Source organism: Varanus komodoensis, unplaced genomic scaffold, assembly GCF_004798865.1.
Source record: "Varanus komodoensis strain SLA01 unplaced genomic scaffold, ASM479886v1 scaffold3, whole genome shotgun sequence".
NCBI lineage: Eukaryota > Metazoa > Chordata > Lepidosauria > Squamata > Varanidae > Varanus > Varanus komodoensis.
The window spans coordinates 16,015,844-16,040,771 of record NW_025335761.1 but is presented as its reverse complement, the minus strand read 5'-3'; the positions used below and the strand labels follow the sequence as shown (position 1 = coordinate 16,040,771).

Sequence of the window (24,928 nt, the reverse complement as noted above, 5' to 3'; positions counted from 1 at the left end):
AACCAAAGGGAGTGATGACCATGTGTGTTACTAGGGGACCGTGGGTAGCAGGAACTGGCTGTGTTGGATTCACTGCTGCTCTTTCTGTGAACCTCTACAGTGTTTCCTCACCACCGACAGTAAAATGGAGCTCCCTGATATGGATGTCACAAGATGCTGAAGTGAAGCACAGAAACCTTAGGACAAACCACTGAATCTCTTCATGGTTTGGGGAAAGCAAATGTACCACTGACTGGAACAGCACAACTGGGTTCTGAGGATGCAACAGACCACCAATAATAAAAATTCACCATGGCCTCTTGTGACTTGCAAACCCAGCTAACCGACTTCCAGCCATTGGGACCCATCTTCATTTATTTCAGTTAGGTAACCCTATTCCCTATTTAGTTAAAAATAGTTTATTGTTTACCGCACAAGCATTCTAGAAAGATGGAAACACCGGGTAGAAGCATTAATCTAAATTTATAAGATATAGGCCATAATAATACATGAGAAGTTACTTTTGATTAGGTAGCATATTTAAAAAATCCAAGAGAAAACATGGTTGCTCAACACTATAATCCTTAATTTCAGAGGAAGAGCATTAAAATGTAAGTATTACAACAAAACCAGTAAAATTACCCATCTATATCTCCACTAATCAATTTAGGATCTTCTGATTCATTGTCCTTATTTTGGCAGCTGCTATTGCAAAAGCTGACATGTCTTATCACTGGGTCCTTGTCTCCTAAAAGATAGGCTTAAAAAGAATATGTAAAAAAATTTATAGAATGCAACAATCTAACTAGATTTTACATCTGAGGAAAAAAGAAGAAAACAGTAATATGCAAGATCTTCCACAATTCCCCACAGCTTAAATATGAAACATAAAATACAAAACTACACATATAATTCATTTTCTGATCCTCCCCATTTTCAAAGCCTGGGCATTTCTTAAGTTTGTGATATTAAGTAATAAACCATGGTGAGGATCTGGTGAACTGACATAGAACAAAATGTTAGGGTAGAAGTATTTTTAAAAATTCTTCTGCCAGTTGTTGTTCATGAGAAATGTAACATTCTTTGCTGAATTCAAGAAAAACAATCAAAATACTTACATGGTGATGTCATGGACTTCAGAAATAAATTATGTTAGACCAACATACAGTATGCTTGAAAATCTCCCACTTGGAAATGCATTGCTGGGGCAACATGTTTACCTAGCAGACCTTTCATTCTTTCATGTTTGGACTGTACCAGGAGTTCTCAGGATTAACACGATTCACAGGGGCCATCCTCCAGCCACTGATTGTATGCCCTATTACCCGATGTAATCTTTCCCCCATGTAATCTTTCATATACTTATGAATCAAAACTTGACACAATGCAACCTTTGGGATATAATAATGGTTTTGTCACTATGGGAAGACCCAACATGTTTCAAGAAAGACAAATGGGAATCCTTAAGTAACAGTCCCACACAACTTGATTAGAGCACAGAACTCCACTCACCTTTTCTACCAGAATTACCCTGTCCTAGTGGCCTGTCAGTTACTGAACCTTAAAGAGAAGAGAACAAACAGACATGCCACTTAAGAGACTGCATAAGCAAAGCATTCACAGGTTTCATTTCAATGTTTGATCATTCTGCAGGAAAGCGACAAATACCGTGCCTCGAAACAACTTGTAGACAAGGGCTCCCACACACTCACCTGGTCCCTAAACCTATTCCCAATTCACCTGTCTGCTCTGCTGGGACAGTTATTTTGCTACATCCAAGCAAAACATATGAGCTTAGTAATGATAAAGAGACATTAGAGAGAAACCAGGGGTTCTAGAAGGCAACCAGTGTGGTTCTGATGGTATCACAAACTGCATGGCCAGACAGAAGTGTGGTACTAGGACTTGATGCTGCATGGCCAGATACAAATGCCTGGAACAAATGTGAGGGAGGCATACAGACTGCAAGGTAAGGGGAGGAACTGGCAGCTGTCCTCTGTCCAGGCTACACAACCTCCCTCTATGGAACCCAATGATGGGAGTGAGAAAGATGGCTGCTTTGGGTGTACGTTCTCATGGGCTGCCTGCTGGGCTGCAGAGGAAATGGGATGTGAAGCAGAACTAGGGAGCGTGGAAATATAGGCCAAGCTGAAATACTGAGATAAGAGAAGAGGAGACACTTATCTCAAGACCAGATTCCCCAGGTGGGCCAGCAGTCTCTGGGAATAATCAAGATATACATCTGGTGGGAGAAGAGTTGGAACAGGAGAGTTTTTCAGACTTAGACAAGGCGAGTATGGTTCCTGACCCCATGATGCATCACCAACGGAGAAGGGCAGTCCAGTTAGGTGATTGGTATGTGCAAAGGAGGCGTGCTTACTTTCAGAAGGCTCCTCCCAATGGGACGGGGCTCAGGCATGCTCATAAGGAGAGTTTCTGGAGGTATTACTAGATTGGGTTCAACAAACCATTCTGTGCATGCTCAGAGATTCATTCTGGATGTTTTGTGCTTTTTGGTCAATAAAGAAGCTTTGTGAGGAAAAATGGTCTGTGGTTTTTGAATACATGAAGGAGGAACCCTGGCTTGTGACACCCTACAGTACTTCACACGTAGGGCAGATGGAGCAATGGGGGAGGAGGGAGGATCCCTGTTCTACTTGTGCTAGAGGGGAGAAATTAACATACAACAAGATGACCGAAACTCACTTAGAAACAACAGAAGGTCAACATTCCAACCAGCTCTTCCAAGCAAATGCATTTTATTTTTCATTGTATTTCAGATTGACTAGAAGGATGGGGAATGGAAGCAGCATCTGGGGAGAATGGTCTGGCTATTTTGATATTAAAATAGTTTTTTCCAGGTTGACAGTCAAAGAGCTGTTGAGCTACATGCCACTGAATCAAAGTCACTGCTCCTGTTAGCCTAATTCTACTTAACACATGCTGGAAGCACCATGACCAATGAATATAACCCGATTCCTACCCTGCACAAAAAAATGGGCCCTGGCCAAATGTGGAACAAATTTATCGTGCAGTACTATTTTCTATTGGTTCCACCTGAACTAACCGCAGCATATAATGAAATTGAGCAGCAAATGCAGGGCAGCACTCAAGCAGCAGTGAAAATTGATCTGGCTATGAGATGGTGCGAACATGGCCAGATTTAAACACAGTTCAAAATCTCTGACCACAGAGAAATGTTTAAGCTGTATGTATGAATGGACTCCAGGTTTTGGAATTAACACCTTGTTCCCACTTATGTCAGCATTCAAGCAAGCAATAAATTTTTCTCCGCCCTCAGTACCTGAACATACAGGAGTTTTATTCTGTACTGAAGAACCACTAATGGGTTTGCCATCCAAAGTGACACACCAGCAATATCCAGTATAAGTATGACACTGCACCTGTTTGGAGGAAAAAGAAGAGCTTACTATGCTTGTTCCCCAGTATCCGACCACAGAACTATCAGCACTTGTCCAACAGCTGAAAGTGAGCACAAGCTTTTATATCAATATGTCTATTATGCAGTTATCGGAATAAATATTTCCAAGGGAAAGAGGAAATATATACATTTCATACATTTGAATACTATGGCTTATTATGCTCCCCCATCTAGCCAATATATAAAAACAGAGACAAGTTAAATACTGAATATTGTTTCAAGAAAAGGGCACTTTGGTTATACCAACTCTAGCCAAAGCAATAATTATCCCACCCTTTCTCATAGCACCACTGTATTTACAACCTTCTATTTGTATACACTAACCATACAGTTGGAAGAGGCCATTTAGGCCCTGTTCAGTAAAGGAATCCAGTTTTAAGCATCCCTAACAGATGGCTGACCAGTGCCTGAACAACTCCAGTGAAAGAGAACCCACAATAGGTATTTGGTCCCGTTGCCTGACTGATAGGAAGTCTTGCCAAAAGTCAACCAAAAACTGCCTTCTGTCACATAACCCCATTATTTCATGTGCTACAGTCTTGGATTATACCATTAATGCAGAACTCATTTTCCAGTCCCACTAACTCTGTCCTTCCTGTTTCTGGAGGTTCCACTAAGAACTTTGCATCGCATTCCATTGAGTGCAAGCCAGGGTCTTTGTAAATCCAAGGAGACAAGATGCTGCGTGTGAGGGCAGCATCATTCCTATTAGATCAGAGGATACATTGGTAATGCTTGAAGTACTTGTTTTTCAAAATTAACAATTCAAAATGTTTGCCTTCTCACTACAAAGGATGATTCAAGTAACACAGAGCCAGCAATAGATATTCAATTACACAGCAATTTCCAAGTATTGCTTAGCATTCAGATGATTTAAATACAATACAGAACTTCTCAGTGATGTCATACACAACCGATACCAGTAATATCATAAACTGGCTTCTTTTACAGCAAGGTGCTTATGAAGCAGTGAAAGAAAGGTTTTGTTATCCAGTATTTTAAACAGGGGAAAAACTTTCGGCTACAGCCAGAAAAATAAGAGCCATTTTAGACCAATCTTGGCTTTACCTCCTTTTCTTTCTTTTTTTTAAGTCAAGAGAAGGGTGTTTTGGTGGAAAAAAGTAGTAGCATAGCTGACCTCATGCAGACCACATAGTCAACACCCCACTTTGGAAAAAGCAGTTCCGCACGCCTCCTTGCTGCTGACAGAACTCGCTTCCAAATAAGTGCATGCAAAGTAATAGTTTCAGCTCAGACCATCAGCAAGGCAAAGGTACCAGCTCAAACAAAGAAGAAATAATGACTGTAAATGGAAAGAAAAGGAAGAAGAGTGATGATGCCAGAACTGGGTGGGAAGGTCAACTGCTTCTTGTGGCCAGCTGGAGAGAGGGAGACACACCGCAGGGTTTCCGAATCCCAACCTGGTTAGAGCCACTTGTGGCATAAACAGGTCACAACTGATGGGGCAGATCTGAGGAGAGGAGAGGAGAGGAGAGGAGAGGAGAGGAGAGGAGAGGAAGGCAAGTGCCCAGAAGTCTTGGAGCACAGAAAGCAGGGGAGCTATGCAAGCCAGCCTCTCGTGGCTCATGTGCCGCTGCAATAGAGAAGCACCCTTGGCTCCAGTGGCACGGTTGATCTTGCTGGCTCAGGGCTGATGATACTTAAAGGGCCTCCTTGACACACCATTAAACATGGAGAGGTGAAGAGCAAAAACCAGCCACCACCATGGGATTGCACTCTGAATCATTATGCTCCCTAGTAACTACCAAGGTTTTCATACTCATTTTCATGCAGCAAGCCAACCCCAACTTTTCCATCCCATGGGAAGTTATTCTCTTTTCAATCCATGCTGGATGAGGACACAACAGCAAAGCTTCCTGCACAACCCCCAAAATAGCAGGAAAGATTTGCACAACAGAACTGCTCTCTCACCATTTCCCACATTAATTAGAAATGATATACATCCTTTCTCTCCACCCGCATCCACCATGTCATACACATCAATTACTGTGTGTGAAATAGAACAAAAACCAACACTTCAGACACTGGGCCCTTAAATAAATTCCTACACTCATAAAAATCATTAGAATATGAAAACATTAAAACTGTAGCCACTGGCATGCTCCTCTGGGAGAATGGAGCCTTTGTTGGGGTCTGTTCAGTTCCTTGCTGAAGATGCCAGAATATGGTTTCAAAGGACTGCACAAACACTTTAACAAGCTGACTGGATCGTCCATTATAACTTGACAGAAGCAAATCAAATCAAGGAGTGAACTGTTTCCAGTCCATCTTCTAGAGAAGTTAAAACAGAGAATTGTGTTATGTGTGGAAAATGAGGGAACCTGTCTGGATTATTAATTTGGCTCCACATGCTGCTGACCCGGACTCATGGGGTAAAGAAAGCTATCCCTATGCTTCTTCCCTGGCACTGGGCACAGCTCAAACTCTGCTAGCCCTTGCCTTATACTTTTCCTTCTCCAGAAGATGGAGCCCATTGCACATGAGGCACTCTTTGAAGAAGGCTCAAAACCTCAAGTTAGCTCAAAAAAGACCAGCCTTGCTAGCCACTAAAGGACTAGTCAATGTGATCATGTGGCACCCCCGGGAAAGGGCCTGGAGAGTATTGTTAGAAAACTTGGCAGATACTGCTGCCCTTGTAGGTGCCATGTCGCTGATCTTTGCTGATTCACTAGCCTAACAGTAAGATTGATCGAGATGAAAGATCACATAGAAACATAGAAGGGGCTTCCCAGACCATCCAGTCTTATCCCAGCTCCAGCCGGCTCCACTCATGACATGACCACCATGTGTATGTCCAGCCTATCCTTGAACACCCTCACCATTGGGGCTTCAACCACCTCTTGTGGAAGCCCACTCCATATCTCCGGGGTCCTAACTATCAGGAAGTACTTCCTGGCATCCAAATTGAACCTTGAGTCCCTAAGCTTTTCTCTATTGGAACATGCCCTGCCCTCCTCTGCAAAGAGAGGGTCTTCTCTATAGTATACCCTCCCAAGATTTATAGGGCTGCCTCATTCTACATCACTTTTTAAGAGAACCTTAAAAACATGCCTACATATTTAAACTGTGTTGCATTGAACTGCACTGTATTTTCAAAGTGTTTAACTACAAGATGGTTTTATGATTGGTTGCTATTGAATTTACTGTTTTATATACTGTACTGCCTTGATAAGACTACAGTCTCAAAAGACTGCTACAAAATCCATCATCGTCATCATTGTCATTTTTGTTGTTGTTACTTGACAGCACCACACTTGAACAGGTTGAAACAAACCTAAGTGCTTCACCAAAATTTAAGTGAACAGCTGGAGGCCAAAAACAGAAGTAACATGTGCAATTGTATACAATCTCCCTCCATACACTGAAAGCAACAGCTATGTAGGATCCCTATGTAAACAGCATAAAATATAGGATACAGAAGCATGAGGGCGCATAACTCAGCAACAGTCAACCCCTCAGCCTTTGGGAGAAGACAGGGGGCTGTCTTTAAAACACACAACTTGCTCCATCCAAAATGTTTATATTGAATAATACGAAGTACCAAAATAAAATTCCATTAGGAGGAATAAAAATCCAGCCCTCAATTATCTTAAATGTAGCTTAATTTACCAACCCTTTGGTGAGTCCCCAAAGGGAAAGGGCTGCCAAACAGAACTTTTCTCTGTGTCCTTCTAGTCCTAGTTAGTGAACCCTTTGAGTGGGTCCTCTGAGTTATCTAAGGAAGGAGGCAATACATATTGGCATTATGGTTGGCTAATTTTACTGTACTTACTCCCATATAAGAATGGCAGGATATACAGCAGTTACTTTCCTTTTAGGGAATTGCTAAAAATGCTTGATCATGGACTAGCAGGCTAGAACTTGCCAGTTTTTCTGCAAACAAAACAAAAAACTTTTTTTTTTTTTTGAAAAAGCACTAATGTTCCAAAGGCACATGGATGCCTGCTCATGTAGTGTTTCTGATAAAGAATTGTATACAGTGGCAGATAAGAAATGAAAGACAAACATCTCTCCTGGCTTTTTCAACAAGAGGGTTAGTGAGGATGGAAAGAAAAACACTGATTTTGCTTTCAAGAAAACATTTTCCACCAGAAGAAAAAACATTGTCAGTCTTTGGGGGACACTGTGGCTAAAGAATGCCCGACAGGGCTACTGCTATAGCAAGAGAGTCACATGTGCCCATGAATGTAAACATGCTGATACACACATGGAAAAGATCCAGCCTTACTTTAAAAAAATAGGTCACTGTGCATAAGTGATATCTAAAATAGATTTCACAATACTAAACTTTCACCACTTGAAGCATAACTGCTTGAAAAAAGGGAATAATTTAGAATATTTAAAGTAGATTCTAAGTCAGAATCACATCCTCATATGTAACAGAGGTTGCTGTTTTGCTTTTCTACAACACAGACTAGGCTACATTTATCTCAGAAAAAATAAAATTGTACTTAAGAAATGAACATGGCAAAACTTGGGCTTTATAGTTACACTGGGCTCTGAATCATAGCTAATAGTTTTTCAGAATGTGTTAAAACTTTCTTCCAATAGTTTCATACTGCCATTTCTAACTGCATTCTGTAGTAAATTTTCACACAATGTAGGCAGCTTTCTCAGCAGGAAGCTTTTTCACATGGCCCTTATACCATAAAAATACTAAGCCACCTCAATTCAGTGGAAAACACATTTAAAAAAAAACACACTGCATGTCTCAAAAATGGCTACACCCATATATATTCATTGCTAGTACAAGGGATTATCAGCTAATAGTTTTCATTTCCAAAGCTGAAGATTCATAATTCAGTTTTTTGTGGTTCTTCTCGGAGCAGGCAAACGTTATTTAAAAATGCCTGTGCCACAAATGAAAGTGCATCCTAGTGTCCAGTATTTCAGCTGGTGAAGTACAATTCAGGTCTGGAAGAAAGACTAACAAAGCTGAACTGTGATCCAGACAAAGTCAGACTTTTAAATCCAGTTGGGAAAAAAGATATAAGGAGCACTTGGGCTGACATGCCATGTAACAAAGCACATGCTAGACCCTGGTCTAGGAGGAGGAGGAGAAAGATGTTGTCACAGTGGTTACTGCAGTGACGATCTCTGTGCTAGCACCTGAACAAAGCTTCCAAACAGGAACAGGAAAGGAGGCAAGGCAATACATATCGATCAGATGAAACCTGTATCAGAGTATAAAAGGAGATGAAATGTGCCATGATCTTTATTAATGCAGCATGACTGGCTGTGGAATATAGAGGAAACAATATTAATCCATGTTACCATGTTGGGCCTCATTCCTCACTGGTCCTGGCTCTGCTTTTGTTTTGTAACATACTCCTACTTATGATTGCAGCTAGAGTTTTATACTGAAATGTTTAGTATTTTAAAATCTGTTCAAGCGATGAATTTTTAAAGAACTTTAAAACTTATTTTAAAACATCATTTTTAAAATCTTAAATCTATAAACTGGATGCTCTGTTGGTGGTCATTTTGTCTGTCTTTGGAGTACTGCATTATGTGCATCACATCACCTGCATATCAAATGAATCCCACTGATTTCAGTGGAAGAGATTTAAATGCCAAGATTACTAACATATGGCTAAAATAATGTTCTGTATATCTCAGTTCTAGCTGGCTGTTCCATTGAAGTAGAAAAATTCTCAGGTTCCTCACACATCTGCCGCACTTCAATAAATGTGGACCAACAGATGTTGCAAAACATTATTGCTTTCTATATTACTTGTTATAAATACGAAACAAATGATAAAAAGCATTCTGTGTCAATATAATCCACAGTCTTCTGATAAGACAAAATTAAGCATAACCACTTGCGATCAAGATGGAGAAAGCACTCATCTGTTATTTTGCCTTTTCCACTATCCTTGCCTTTTCAGACTTCAGGAGCATACATGTGCTTAAAAATATTCTACTGTTCTGAACACTAAGGAAAGGAAAGGGTTAAATGGCAAGGGAAAGGGTCTAGATTAAATATTAGGAACAACTTCCTGATGCCGTCAGCTGTTCAACTGTGGGACATGCTGTTCTGGAAGGTGCCAGACTTTCCATTGCTAGAGGTTTTTTAGGGAGAAGCTGCATAGTCCCTTTTTAGGGTGCTCTAACAAGAGATTTCCTGCATTAGCAGGCAGTGTGACTAGATGCTCTCTGAGGTCCCTTCAAGTTTTCCAGTGGAAGATGAAATAAATGTTCCAAAGGATCTATGGAACAAAGGTTATGGGATAGATTCCAGAAAACTGGTTTAAGGGTTTCACATTTTTTCTTATTATGAGGAAGCAGAGAGATGCTTCCTACCCAGCAAGAAATCAGAAGGTAAAGTGGAATGAGCAAGGGAAGAGAGAAAAGATATCAAAGCATTTTCAGATTTACCATGGTTTTGGAAGTTTTTAAACCAAGTATTGTATAGCTTGTTAAGCTCACAAATACACTGTCGAACATCATTTGTAAAGCATGAAAGAAATGCCTCTCACCCACATAAAGCAATGCCTTTCCCCCTGAAAGATTATATTCATGGTGACTACTACATCTATCCTTATATCTAGAAGCAAAGGTAGAGAATGTGTACTGCATATTCTGCCCCACCCCCATGCTTAAATAAAAAGTGCTTTGTAAAGGACCAGAATTAGTGGTAGTCTCAGGAAGAGCTTGTAGGTTTTAAGCAGAAAAGGCGGAATCCCAATGCACCAGGTTAGTGGAGTGGAAGAAGAAACATGCTGGACAGGGATGCATAGCTTTTTTTTCCATTGACTATGAAGCTCTGAACAGAACATGCCCTGGTCTTTGCTTCAGAGAAAACTGTGCAGACAGGGGCTTCTCTGTATGAGGCATTTAACCCACTACTTTACCAAGGCTGCTTCTTCCATTTTCTTTGTGGGAAGAAGAAGATCCTTTTATGCAAGGTCTTTTCCCAATTGTTTTCCTCTGTCTTTTTGTATTTTGCAATTTAGTTATTTGTATGTTTGCTCGTTTAATTTCTATGCCACTCAATAGCCAAAGCTCAGAGGCAACACTGTGGTGTAAAGCAGCAGAAATTAAACTTTACACCAAGCCTTTGCGGTGAACAACAGTGTCATCCAGGAAAAATACTGCACTATCTTAGCTCTTTAAAAGTCACAAAAATGGCTGGAAAACATGGGAGAGACCTTGGGAGAAAGAAGATATCAAGCAGTTATGTATATCAAGCAAATATGTTCACAAGCGCCCAGTAAATACCTCATGCAGAAAAGCCATGGAGATTAGTATGCCATCTATTCAATTCATATTACAAGATATAGAATCTTCTTGATTTAGTTTGATTTCTGTTCCTTTAAAAATTATTTTTAGCTGCCCTTCAAGCCTAAGTTTTCAGAACAGGTTAGAGAATAAAAGAACAAGCAGAACATACAGTAAAAAGTTCTACAGATTGCACAAAGCAGCATAAATCAACATAAGCAAACCAAAACTCCTCGAAGGTCCAGGCAAATAAAGTTTTTGACCTGGCACTGAACAGCGCCACACATCTCAGCTGAGGGAATGACAGAGCTTGTCCCCTCTCAACATTGCCTTTAACAAATGGTAGAATTGGAACAAGCCCTTTGTTAGGTAAAATACCCCGAAGTTCTTTCCGAGAGGATTGAAGCCAATACAAGCATCTCGAAGAGGCTGAACAAAATCCCAGGGCACTCTGCTCAGAGCTTTATTCATGTACAGCCTCTGGCTCGTGCCCCAAAGAAGTTCCACTCCCTCATTTGTGTTAGTAGATTATTATACAGTGCCAAGGTTCCTCCCCACATGGGCAACAAGTAGCCCAGCTCAGCCCACCGGCCACCCCACGTGTTGTGCTGCACATGGCCTGTGCTCACCCCATCCTGATAATTGCTGGGCTGCATTTTATCCGACAACTTGAAGGCTAACCTTGGTGCCCAGGCAAGTTCCTACAGGAGAAGACAGTCCTTCAGGGACCCTGGTCTGAAAATATTTGGGGCATTATAAGCAAAAAAGCCAGTACTTTGAATTATGCTGAGAAACAAGGCCAGATGCTAAGAAGTGGTGAGAGAGTTTCCATTTGAGCAGTCCCAGCAAGCTGCTGTATTTTGCACTGGTTGAAGAATCCAAGTGGTCCCCAGAGGAAGCTCCAGCTACAGGGCATTGCAATGATCTAAACAAGAAATTACCGGTACATAGACGGGGACGATGTTACCCCTTCCCAGGAAGGAATGCAGCCGAATGCAGCAGTCTGAACTTTGGAAAGGGGCTTTGTACCACACGGACTGCACACTCCACAGCACTGTGTGCACGGTGTTTAATTGTACTTTTTCAGCTTGTACCATCACTTCTGACTATTTTCCAGGAAATGTGTGCATGGGAAAAGAAATGAGCTGCAAGATAAAATCTTACTTGGGTGAATGAGCCATCCTCGCTGCACTCTGGAATGAAGACTGCTTCTTGTGGCTTCTTTGCTTGATCCAGAGCTTGAGCCCTTTCTAACCTGCATTTGCTCTGACCAGCATCTGTGAGGGGAACAAAATCCACTTGGAACTCAAACACAGGCAAGCAACACAATGCAATAACCAAGGCTGCAACATTCCATTGTGAGCCTATCCAAAGAGAAGCCTCATAAACTGCTTCTTTGCTGTTCTACATTGCCTGTATATACAGATAACTACCCTGGTAGCTGGCAACTACCACTGATAAAAATAAAATTTCTCTGAACCTTAAGACTTGCTAAAATCGACTCTTATTATGGGGGAGTTTTTTCTCACTTTTGTACAGTTGAGGATTACCACATAAGTCTGACAAAGTCAGTTTGAGCTCATAAAAGCTAATGCCACAATAAATGTGTGGCAGCGTGGGGCTTCCTGTTATTGTCATTTGTGAGATTGTGATTGAAAAAGGTCTAATTCATGGGTCTTCAAACTATGGCCTGTGGGCTGGATCCGGCCCACCATGCCCATTTATCTGGCCCGCCTCAGAGGTTCTGGACTCGCCGCGTGCACGCCCACCACCACCTTGCCACGTGCACACGCGCCCGCCGCTCACCAGCCCGTGCCCACGGGCACCCCCGCCTCACTGGCCTGCACCCGCCACAGCATCCTTTCAACTGGCCCCCTAATGAAAAAGTTTGAGGACCCCTGGTCCAATATATTAAAAGTCTTGCTTGATCAGGAGCATGTTCCAACCATGTTGAAGATGACAGCCTATGGACTCAGACTTATACCTTCTCGGCCTACTTCTGGAGCATTCTGCTTCACTTTCCTCAGGAGAACTTAACTGCTAGATATATTCTTCAGGTTGTGTTTAAAGTACTGCATTACAATCTACTCTAGGCCAGCCTGCCTTTCCATTTTAGCTAATCAGGCAAAATGAACTGTCCCTCCTAAGAAATATCTGTTTAATATTCCATCCCAGAAGGCCCAAGACTGGTTCGAAAGGCTTCCGCATCCTGTACCGTTGTTGAAAAGATCAACAGCAGCATCCTCAAGTTGAGGGGCAGGATGTGGGTTTCATATGGTCCCGTTATGCCGGGTCATCTTACAAAACCTTTTTGGAAAGAGATCTTTAATAAAAGGAAGCAGCTGAGGTGGATCTGACAGTTCACTTATTTGGAAGTGCCACTGAAGGCGGTGAAACTGAAAGCCTAACTACAGAGTCTGAAATTTAATGTGTTAACATCACACCCAAGACTACACCATTTCAGACAGGATGTTGCATGATTGAAAGCTCACTCATGCGAAACCTTCTTTGGCTGCTGATCAACAATCATAGGAACCTAATTTCAGGGGAAGGAAAGTTCTTATTTAGAAAACATTAAAGATTAGCAAGGGAGTCTTTAAACAGGAGAAAAATTATAGAATTATGAGTTGTATCTAGACTTAGTCATAACCAGAATAGATGTACTGAAATCAGTGGGACTTAAGTTAGTCATACTACCTAGTTTCCTTAGAAACATAGCTTTGAATTCAGATTTAGTCTTGCTAGGACAAAGTTAAGTGGTTAATGATGGCTAACTTGTCCCATTGATTTTAAGAGGACTATTCCAAGTATGACCATGTCCAGATCCAACCCTAGTTTCTAAGGAACCACGGAAGATTCCATGTAGCCATATTTAGCCATATTTAACACCAAGGAAAATATAGTGATTCTCAAATCTCTGACTTACTAATAAAAGCACATTTGGAAGCCATTGATTCCCCATCATAATTATGTGTCTAAAGTGTATACTTGTAGTGCTTTAATTAGATTTTAAAGCAATGCTGATGACTGGTGCCAGCTAAATCTTGAAGGACTGCTTGCGATTATATTATTATGTAACATTATTTTTATTTATTTTATTATTTATTTAAAACTTCCATATACCATTCTACAGTAAAAACTCTCAGAACAGTGTACAATCAGTCCAAACAATAAAACAAAGCATAGCATATCAATAACACAATAATCATACAAGTTCAAATATAATCAAAACCAATTAAACAGAAAAAGAAGAATGCACCATACAATTCTAATAACTACACCACAGCATCAATCATCAAATAAACAAAAACCAGTGTAAAATCAGAATATCCTACTCAATTAAAATGATGGGAGAATAAGGAGGTTTTAACTTGGTGCCGAAATGTATACAGGGTTAGTGCCAGGTGCACCTCCCTGAGGAGCTGTTCCATAGTTGGAGCACCACGGCTGAGAAGGTCCTTTCCCTTGTAGCCACCTTCCTTACTTCTTTAAAGGTGGCTATGGAGAAGGACCTCTGTAGGTGCTCATAGGGTCCAAGTAGGTGTATACCAGATCTCTATTTAGGCATCTTTATTGTGTGGATCACAACAAACTGTGGCAAGTTCTTAAAGAGATGGGAGTAGCTGTCCATCTTATTTGTCTCTTGAGAAACATATATGAGGGTCAAGAAGAAACAGTGAGTACTCGGTACAGAACCACTGATTGGTTCAAAATTGAGAAAGGAGTTCGGCAAGGCTGTATACTGTCACCCTGCCTATTTAACTTATATGCAGAGCACATCATGAGAAAGGCGGGGCTAGATGAATCACCAGCTGGAATTAAGATTGCGGGGAGAAATATCAACAACCTCAGATATGCAGATGATGCCACTCCCATGGCAGAAAGTGAAGAGAACTTAGGGGCCTCTTGATGTGGGTGAAGGAGGAGAGCACTAAATTTGGCTTGAAACACAACATTAAGAAAACTAAGATCATGGCATTCGGCCCTCTCACTTCCTGGCAAATAGATGGGGAAGAAATGGAGGTAGTGACAGATTTTATTTCCCTGGGCTCCAAGATCACCACAGATGGGGACTGCAGCCAAGAAATTAAAAGACGCTTGCTCCTGGGGAGGAAAGCTATGGCAAATCTAGATAGCATACTAAAAAGCAGAGACATCACCCTGCCAACAAAAGTGTGTATAGTCAAGGCTATGGTTTTCCCAGTTGCAATGTGTGGCTGTGAAAGCTGGACCATAAGGAAGGCTGAGTGCCAAAGGATTGAGGCTTTTGAAGTGTGGTGCTGGTGGAGACTCCTGCGAGTCCCTTGGACTGCAAGGCGATCAAACCGGTCAGTCCCAGAGGAGATCAACCCTGACTGCTCTTTAGAAGGCCAGATCCTGAAGATGAAACTCAAATACTTTGGCCACCTAATGAGAAGGAAGGACTCCCTGGAGAAGAGTCTAATGCTGGGAACAATAGATGGCAAAAGAAGAAGGGGACGGCAGAGGATGAGGTGGCTAGATGGAGTCACTGAAGCAGTTGGTGTGAGCTTGGGTAGACTTCGGGGGATGGTGGAGGACAGGAAGACCTGGAGGAATGTTGTCCATGGGGTTACGATGGGTCGGACACGACTTCACAACTAACAACATTTAAAATGCTTTTAATTCCTCCTACCCCAGAAAGTATATTAACAACATCCAATATTTCCTATTCACATCATAGCTTGGGGCACAGGAAAGATACTCAAAAATCAGAGACGCAGCAGATGCACAGCCTTCTTCTAGGGCAATACTAGGAGTATCAGGGAAGGATCCTGAGGGCAAACGTTATTGAGACCCCAGTGCGAGAGAGGGCGCTCCTGATGCAGAGATGCTGGCCCGGAAGGATCCGGTCCCCACCGGCCCCTGCTTCACATTGTCCTCTCCTAGCTACCTAGAAGAGGGAGGATGCAGGTGGAGGAAGCCTCGCATGCCATATGCAGTCCCATGCTGTGCGTCTAGTTCAGCCCTCACTCAGACATGCACACAAACCGTAGCCCACTCATCCAAAGGCTCCCCAGCAAGGTATTGTTTACTTCCTTTTGCTTACTCAAACTTCCCCAAAAATACTTCACCACTGCTTCTAATTAGAAGTAGAACAGCACAAGGGTGTTTTCACAAATGGTATTTGAATTCCCTGTGTCAGGACCTCTTTGGGAGGGGGTTTGAATGTATAGGCTGTATTTGTTTAGAAGTTCCTTGGCAATTTTGTTCATTGTAGTTTGCTTTGTTTATTTTAGTTTGTGTTGCTTCATATTCCTCATGTACTTATTTATGTTGAGAAAATAAAATTAAAAAACAACAACAAGGATTTCTATGGGAGTGATAGACTAAGAAAAACAAACAAGATGCTTTTAATGTTACAAGTCCAAATCAAACAAAAACACACTTACAGATCACTGCTTAGTTCCTTCGTTGCCTGCCAATTTTCTCCACTTCAAAGATGTTCAGGGTACAATCCTGTGCACTTTTAGACAGAAGAAAATCCTACTGGTGGTGCATGCTAGAAGTTGTAAGACTGTCCTATCTAAAGCGGCTTAGAATCATCCCCCCACCCCAATAATTTCTCAGGCAGAAATTACTGATACCAAGGTAATGATTTCGTCCTTTGCAAGAAGGTGCCTGTGCATCAAGAGACTCCCATTCCAACGCAAAAGTTCCGTCTTTCATTGCCTTACCTTTGCATCTGCCCCGATGAGCTACACTCAGGCTGGCATCCCTGCACTTGGCTCTCTGATAATCGCACATTGACTCGTATGTCCTGCCATCTGAGGCACAGAGGGGCTTGGTGGGGGACCTGGAGCAGTGGAGGTTGCACTGTGGATCTCTGTCACGGTCGCTTATTAAAAACTGAAATGGGAAGAAAAATGCATTTGGGTTCTTTAAACTGACTATACATTTTTGAAGAAGCATGGTAAATGTCAATGCATTTTGTTTGCTATGTTTTCTACCATGTCTGTGTTTGCATATTAGATCCTCCCTCCTACTTTCCTAAAAGCTCATCAAGAATTCTGGGTCCCCGGGCAACCACTGGATGGCAGTGGGCACTCCAGCAGGCACAAAGAGTGAGTAGCTTATGGTCCTTCAAATGTTTTGCCTTCCAAAGTCCACCATGCCTCACCATTAGCCACCATGCTGGCTGGGGCTAATGGGAGATGCAGCCCTCCAGATGTTTTGGCCTACAGATTGCCCGCCCCAGCACTAATATACACTTCATGTACATACCCAGAAAGGGCCAGTTCTAAAAGCAAATCCCCAGGAAAGGGAGCATGTCCTTCAGTTACCCTATCACTTTTTCCAGGGACCAAACAAAGGTATGTTAGAATGGTCCTCAGAGCAGAGCAACTGAAGAACCACAAGTCTTACAGAGAAAAACTGAGTCACTGTTGTAATTGCATTTGTGCAACCATTCCCTGAAATCTGTTATTTGCTCTCCAAGTGTAAAGCTGCTACGAGCAATGTCCAACGTTCCAGGCCAGCTGGCCCAGTTATTAACATTCAGAAACGTGCAAGTCAACCCAAACATCCTTTTTCTACTTTTCTCAGTTTCATAATGAATATGCTTCCCAGAATTAAAATCCAGTTATTCTGTATGCCAAGAAACTCCATTGGAGAAATACTCTACAAACAAAAGTTGACAGAAGACTTCTGTGGCCCACTCTTGCTCCATTTAGACTATGATTTTGCATTTGCTCTTGTTGCCACAGTTGGTCTTAAAGTTTGCAGCCTAAGCAAACACACTCAAATTCATTTGCCACATTCTCCCTCCCTATAAACTCCCTATAAACAGGCCTGCACATGCCATTGGGAAAGGTTAGATCGTTTTGTAGTTGCTATTTAAAGTAGTACAGGTTATCTGTTGCTAGATTAAGAGTATATGCAGAGACTTTCTGGTTCATTTAGACAAATATCCAGCTCACAAAAGGCAGTTCTAAATACTGATAACAGCATAGTATATTTATAGCTTATTGCAGAGCCTTTGCTACATACTTAATTCCTTGACACCCCGCCCTCCTGCTGCTGCTGCTGCTATTATCACATGTGGGACCTGACATGCTTTCTTGAGTTACCTACTCAATGTATAAATTATTTTCTAATTTCTGGATATAACAGTGGAAAGTTAAATTGTGTCTGCCACTCCAATATCATGTTTGGAGGCAGAGAACTTATATGCAGAACAGGAGAGCTGCACCCCTTATGGGGTCACCCTCAAGTGTCAGGAACATTTTATTTCAAGGATGGGAATCCTAAGGAGGGAGCGAAAGCAGATGTTCTGCGGAACAGGTGGATACAAGCAGTTAAAGGACAGTGCTAGGCCTCTTTTCTGGACTCGGATTTTAGAGGGCAGATCTTGCCCTGGGTTTTAAATTGTGCAGGGGGCCTCACAGGCAGAGGAGGGACCCTGCTTCAGAAGTCAGGCTTTCCACTCAAGGCAGGCTGCAAAACAAGGAAAAGGAAATACATGAAGGTTGCCATTCCTCTATCCTATGATTTTAATCAGGCAAAGAAAGAGAACAGGGTTTGTGCTTTCTGACCACCATGCAATGTAGTATCTCTTTCCTGATAACAAGCCTAGATGATGAGATTTCTCAATAGTCCATTTCTATTTTAAATGCACAAATCCTTGTGTGCTGGCTAGAGGAAGAAGCATTTACACAGGTGCATGTTTATAGCCACTTCCCAGACTAATTTCACCCTCCTCTGACCTGGGAAGATGGCAGAGGTGAGATAAGAGAGGTCCGAATGAAGCTAAATTTGCCAACCAAATGCATCTGCTCTATCTCTCCACACCTCAGCACCACTGCTGACAAAAACAACAAACAGTGATTAAAGAACTTTTCAAGCCTGTGAGAAAAAGCAGATTGCTTGCAGCTGCTCAGCAGCTGGAACCACTTTTAGAATTTGGCCTGGGAAGGCTCTGTCCCCACAAAGGAAAAGTTGTTTGGTGGTCACCCATTCTTGTCTCCCATCTGCACACTTCCATAACTGACAACTGAACAATTTATGCAAGCCTTTGTGAAATTGTGATCAGTACCCCAAAAGCTTTGCCACTGCAGAGGAACAAATTTGGGCGATCATTAGTCATGCAGAGAAGAGGAAGTGAGAGGTAGAAAAGCAAAGGTGCTCCATTCGGACTTTTAAAATGCCCACATAACATTGTGTGGAACTGCAGAAACAAAATTATTTTACTTGCTGCTGTTGTATCCCATGGATAAGATAATTTAGCATTCTTTTTAATGTGCAGATAAAGAACTGAGCCCCTATCTGCCAAATGACCAGGTACCAAGAAATCAACAATATGCCTTTTCTGATGTATGTATCAAAGCACACATCAAAATATATTCTTTTATTGCCACACTCCTCCTTTGAAAATATACTATAAACCTTTATTAGCATTCACATATTTTCTTTTGGTGCTTTTCAAAGTGAAAATGGCATGAGATGTTGACACAATCAGTATATACATAAGCAAGAATTATTTCTATACTGTATAAATAATGCAGATCTTCATGGGGTACATGCTATCTAAATATTGAAATGTTGTAGGCACTATGGATTCATAAAATCTCTGTTTGGTCGAATGAAAAGAGCTACGTAATGTTCAACTTCACCTACAATCCCAGAACAGAGGTATAAGATTAAAGATTTAAGGTGCTAGTGATGACCTATAAAGCCCTAAATGGCTTGGGTCCTGGATACCTGAAGGAGTGCCTTCTTCCCTATATGCCCTCCAGCCCCTTGAGATCTGAGGCAGAGGTCCTTCTTTGGGAGCCCTCCTTTAAAGAGATTAGGAGGGTGATAACCTGGAGAAGGGCCTTCTCTGCGGTGTCACCCTGATTGTGAAACATGCTCCCCAGAGAGGTCCGCCTGGCGCCAACACTTCTTGCTTTTCAGCAACAGACAAAACCCTTTTTATTCTCCCAGTATTTTAACTGTTAACTTGTTTTACTTAGTGGGTTTATATTTTAACATTGGATGCTGGGCAACTGTTATTCTTATTACTATTTTTAGGATTAATTTGCTGTAAACCATGCTGAGACATCTAAGTATGGGATGGTATAGAAAAGTTTTAAATAAATAAATAAAAGATCAAATGCTTTGTGCCATGCATTGAATGGGAGCATAATCTAGGACCTCAAGGCAGGATGGTGGAGCCAAAACATTTTCTTTTGGAAAGTTCATTATGGAACAGTTATTCTGCAATCCAATATTTCTGTCAGGTGAGTACTCTCCTGCTGTCATTCAGTGATGACAAGTTTCCTTCTAGCTTCAGCTTTGAGGTACATCCAGACAATCAGTTCAGGTGATAGAGTCTGTGCATGTGTGTGTGGTTTGCCACACAAAACACCCAGGAATTATGCCAATTCTAGCACAGCTGTGAGACTGGAGAGACTAGCAGGGTCAGCGTGGCAAAACAGCACAAACACAGCTGAAGCAGAATCACAGCCTTGCTGTATTTCCGTGTACGATATTTACAGAGAACTGGTTTAGTGTGTCACTTTAACGAAACTGCTGAGTGGCTACAACTTTACATGTAGATAAGTGGTATCTATTAAATGTCAGAAGCATCAAGCAGTAAACAAAGTCTGACTCTAATTCCAAAACAAATTGTTCATCATGGCACAATTCTTCATTTTTGTAAACAGATCGTGGTTGTCGTGTGCATGTTGCAGGGTGTCATGCCCCTACGGAGGAATCGTCCCCTGAGGAGCCTGGGGCTCCAAGGGGCAGAGCTGATGATGCCACAGAGCCATCTGTGTCAGAAGACCTGGCAGAGCCTGGGCCCTCCAGGGACATGACTGCAGGTCCACTGGATAGGAGAAGAGGAGTCCTGCCTCTGAACAGCAGGCTGGACAAGCCCTAGCTCTCCAGAGCATCCTTGACCCAGCAGGACTCCTTGGAGAAGATAAAGGCAGACCCACCAAGTGAAAAGGAATAGGACTTTTGCCAAGAGTGAACCCACGAAGCTCTGGCTAGGCAAGCCTTCCATGGCAGTCTAGCCATTATTGGTAACATTGTTCTCCCAGTGCTGTGCATTTTTGAACTTGTGACTGAACTCCTGAGCCTTGGGATCCAGCTTGGCTCTGCTTCTTCGACTGCGTGTTGCATCTGACTGCTTGCTTGTATTTGCCTTGTCTGAGACTCAGGCTTCTCCTCCAGAAACCACGTACTTGCCTGGAATACTAGGCTTTGCCCACTGCCATTATCTTGATAATGCTTGCTGCTGTCTGATCTGGTAAAGGACTGAAACATCTTAAACATCTTGCTTAATCATCTGCCTCCTTACTATTCCTACTGGATAGGTTCCTGCATTTCCGTAGCACAGATTTTGAGCCTTGTGGAGCAGAACACAGAACAGGATCACTGAAGTGAATGTAGGCTACATGGCAGTTAACACTGATGGAATTCACTCTGTCCAGTATCACTTCTCCATCACGTGACACAAGAGTGACTAGTTCTGAATGCTGTATTGAGTCCTTTAAGCCCAAATCCGTCAGCTGTCCTTTAGTGGGAATGAACATTCTGGCCTAGATATAATTTCTTATAAATATATGATGGTTAAGACATATGCAAAGTAATCCTTGCAGCCAAGGGGAAAAATAAAACCTTTCTTGAATGTTGCATAAGAGAGAGCACAGGCAGGCTCACTTCACATGCTAAGCCACCTGCAAATAAGTTGCACAGGGTGAGTTGTTTGCAGGACAACCCATGGGGCACCCAGCAGCTTGCACCCATCTTCACTGTGGCTTCTTCTCTCCCCCATCTACTATCCCAGTGTCCTTCACTGAAGAATTTGCATTGCCACCCTTTCTTGGCTCAGATTTCTACCCCTTTTCAGAGCCTCAAAAGTGCACCATTGGGGTCATCATTATTACTTGTCTTTTGCAGGCACACTTTTACAGCTGTCCCATCTGTGTAGCCTTGTACGGTCAATTTCCTGATTAACTTCAACTGTCAGTGAGGCCAGGAAAGTGGAGTAAGTAACAAACAAGGAAATTCACAAGGCGAGACTACATATAGCCTAAATTGCACAGCTGCAAGCATCCAGATTCATTTATTTATGTATTTGTGCACCGCTCTGCACCCAAGTGGATTCTAGAGAAGCGAGCTGAATTAATCAACTAAAACATATCAAAGGGGATGCGGGGGAAGGCAGGAAAAGTAGGTATGCCAGTTGGGTGGGGAAGATACTCTCTTCCACTTAGCAATGTAATCCTCTCAATGGTCAGTATTGAACAGACACTTCTCAAAGCTTTCCACCTTTTCAACACTTCCCAAGGGAAGACATTAACCCCTTATGTCCCTTGTCGGCATACTTACTGATGTGGTTCCCTGGCAGTTCTGAAATAACCTCCCCACAGAAATACATGCAAACTTGATGACCGGGAGGTAAATGGAAGGGAAACTTGTGCACCTTCAATAACCACTACAAAAAGAGTGGGGGGATCAAGCTCTCTCCTCTCTGAAGTAGTTGTGGCGTTTGTAGGTGGCTTAAACTCCTTCCATTTGGGTATCAGATACTGTATCAGATGTTATTATTGACCAGCATGCCTGGGCATCAATATTTAATGGCCAACACGGTTGAGAGAAGTACCTTTGGATTAGGTACTTTTTGCTTTATACATGCCCACACATGTGCTCCTGCCAGTGTTGTTTCAAGGCCTCTTCAACCCTGAAGATAGCTGATAAGAACTACCCATTGCTCAGACAAGTGGATCTCACTGCAAGAGATGCACTTTCTTCATTCACAACTGTGTCCCTTCCAAGCTAGAAGATGCCCTTAGAAAAGTGCAACAAAATGTAGCTTTTCACTGTCTGAGTGTGTATACAGAGATTTCTTATTCCCAACCCATGCAAAAGTGAAAAGGAATACACATAAAACAATGATGCTTATGAAAAACATCTGGGGAAAACACAGAGACTTCAGCCACACACCCAATAATGCAGATCACCCACACAGTCTGCTAAGATCTTTGAACTGTTACTACTTTGATTCGCCAAGAGATGCAACTTTCAGTGCAGGGAGAATGGGAAGGAGAGAGCAATTGCCTTTCTCTGCAAGGTTTATAGATACATTCTTGAATACATTCAGTACTAAGTTGAATCAACTGTTTCTGTTTTTAAGAGTCTGTTTTGTGGTTACTTTTTAATAACTTATAATAACAGCAGTATTAAGCCAAGCAGTCTCATGATGAATTTTTACATTACAAATTCAATTTGTACATGAAGGGATTTCTGCCTTTGGCGTGTGTAGAGGGTAACTAGTATGCATTCCCACTGCATATAACAATGAAAACAACATGTAGGCCATTGATGAAATCACCTGAGGAACAGTCACACGTGATCTGAAACATTCCCCCCTTGTGTGGTGAAAAGGAAAGCACCAGACCCTGGACGGGAGGACACCAGCACAGAAAACTCCCCTGCAAGCCATGGTATCACTGGTGGTTTGCTTTTGTGTGACTTTGCTATCATCTAAACAAATAGTTTCTCAAGGGTTTTGGTTAAAATAAAACCAGAAAAGCTGAGAAAACAGAAACTGTATCTTGGCATCCTCTGCATTTTAGTTGGTTTATTTAACTTATTATCCCACTGACTCCTTTAAAATCTCTGTGCCAGTCTGCTATACACACCAGAGGATATAAATGCATGTTATAGGCTTATCTACTGTTCTGCCGAGTTCAGTAGGCCTGAAGCCCAGTCAAAAGTGCACAGTGGTGCAGCCTTTCGGTACTGACTTATTAAAGAGCAAGAGGAGGAACTGGGTAGCAGCTTCCTCTCATTCTGTGGTTCATCATTCCTTCCTTCCTCTCCATCTTCATTCACTGTCCCAACTCATCTCACGTGGAAAGAGCCTCTCCTTATAGATTCTGTAGTACAGAGCAATTACCTGTGCAGTGTACATTGTCTTTCTCTTCTGCTCTCATTCTTCCTGCATTATTGTGGCCTTTTTCCTTATATATTTTATTAAATGGGTCTCAAGTCTGCACATTTGCATCTATTAATTACAGAAATTTGGAAAACTTACCATACTAATTTGGAGTAGGAAATTCATTTTTACTGTGCTCAGCCACAGTTACAACAAACTCCTCCAGAGACTTCGTTTTCCTGCACAAAATTATTTGATATGCATAGCAATTTAACAGAATATTTGGCATTATTTGATGAAGACATCCCCTTAGACTTGCTGTCTACACCAAAATTTTGACTGTGTGAATCACAAGAAGCTATGGTCCTGAAACGAATGGGTGGGCCTCCGCATTTGATTGTCCTGATGCATAACCTGTATCATGGACAAGACACTACAGAAGAATTACAGAACTTTACTGTCAGCCATGAAGAAAATGAATCGTGAAATATTTTACATAGCTCAATCATCTATTCAAACAGAGACTGCAGCCAAGAAAGTAGAAGACAACTGAGATGATAAAGTTCAGCTACAAAACGAACTAGAAAAGATAATCAAGTACAAGGAGATTTCACTGCAGATCAAGGCAATGAAAAAAGCTGACAGGAATAAGAACTGATGTGATTGAAACATGGTAGTGGAGGATCGTTTTGCGAATACACTGGATCAACGGAATTACAAACAAATGGATTCTAGAACTTTCCCTAGAAGCAAAAAATGTCAGACTGAAGCTGTCCTACTTCAGTCACATCAGGAGAAGGCAAGATTCACTGGAGATGACAATCACGCTAGGGAAAGTCAAAGGCAGAAGAAGAAGTTCAACGATGAGCTGAATCGATTCCATAAAGGAAGCCACAGCCCTGAGTTTATGAGAATTTAGCAAGACTGTAAAAGACAGAGCATTTTGGAAGGCACTCATTCATAGGGTTGGTTCTGAAGCCAAAATGAATTGAAGGCAGGAGAAAGTATGGCTTTGTTATAAATTTGCAACCAATTTCTGTCTTCTTCATAAAGTATCGTTTAGTTATATTTCTTTAAAGTACTGATGCACAGGAGGAGAGAAAGTCAAGTTAAGCAACTGACCAGGTCCACCTTCTAATCTTAGTGGATGTTTTACCCTCATTTTCCATTCAGGAAAGTCAAAGATGGGGCTATGGGATTCTTCCAGTGAGGTATTCTTTCAGTGTCACCAAGGCTTAATATGAAAAAAAAAAAAAAAAAAAGGTTTCCAACTCCCCAGCCCCTACACCTGTCCTTCTGAGATGTTGCATGTTTCTTGCATGGGGACACTTCTATGATGTGTGCCATTTGCACAGAAGTTGTTCCTCCAAAATATC

General features: G+C 41.9%; 1 protein-coding gene across 4 annotated transcripts in view; it reads right to left on the bottom strand.

Moving 5' to 3' along the window:
• The window catches only part of SMOC1 (SPARC related modular calcium binding 1), a 96,983-nt gene that overhangs the window by 53,631 nt on the left and 18,424 nt on the right, over nucleotides 1-24,928 (bottom strand). For all 4 annotated transcript variants that reach the window (XM_044436292.1, XM_044436290.1, XM_044436289.1 and 1 more), the window contains exons 2-5: nucleotides 16,360-16,531; nucleotides 11,828-11,940; nucleotides 3,284-3,383; nucleotides 1,492-1,539 (exon numbers count right to left, since the gene is read on the bottom strand). In XM_044436292.1, the coding sequence (XP_044292227.1) occupies nucleotides 1,492-1,539; nucleotides 3,284-3,383; nucleotides 11,828-11,940; nucleotides 16,360-16,531 (433 nt within the window). The remainder of the gene's footprint in view (nucleotides 1-1,491; nucleotides 1,540-3,283; nucleotides 3,384-11,827; nucleotides 11,941-16,359; nucleotides 16,532-24,928) is intronic.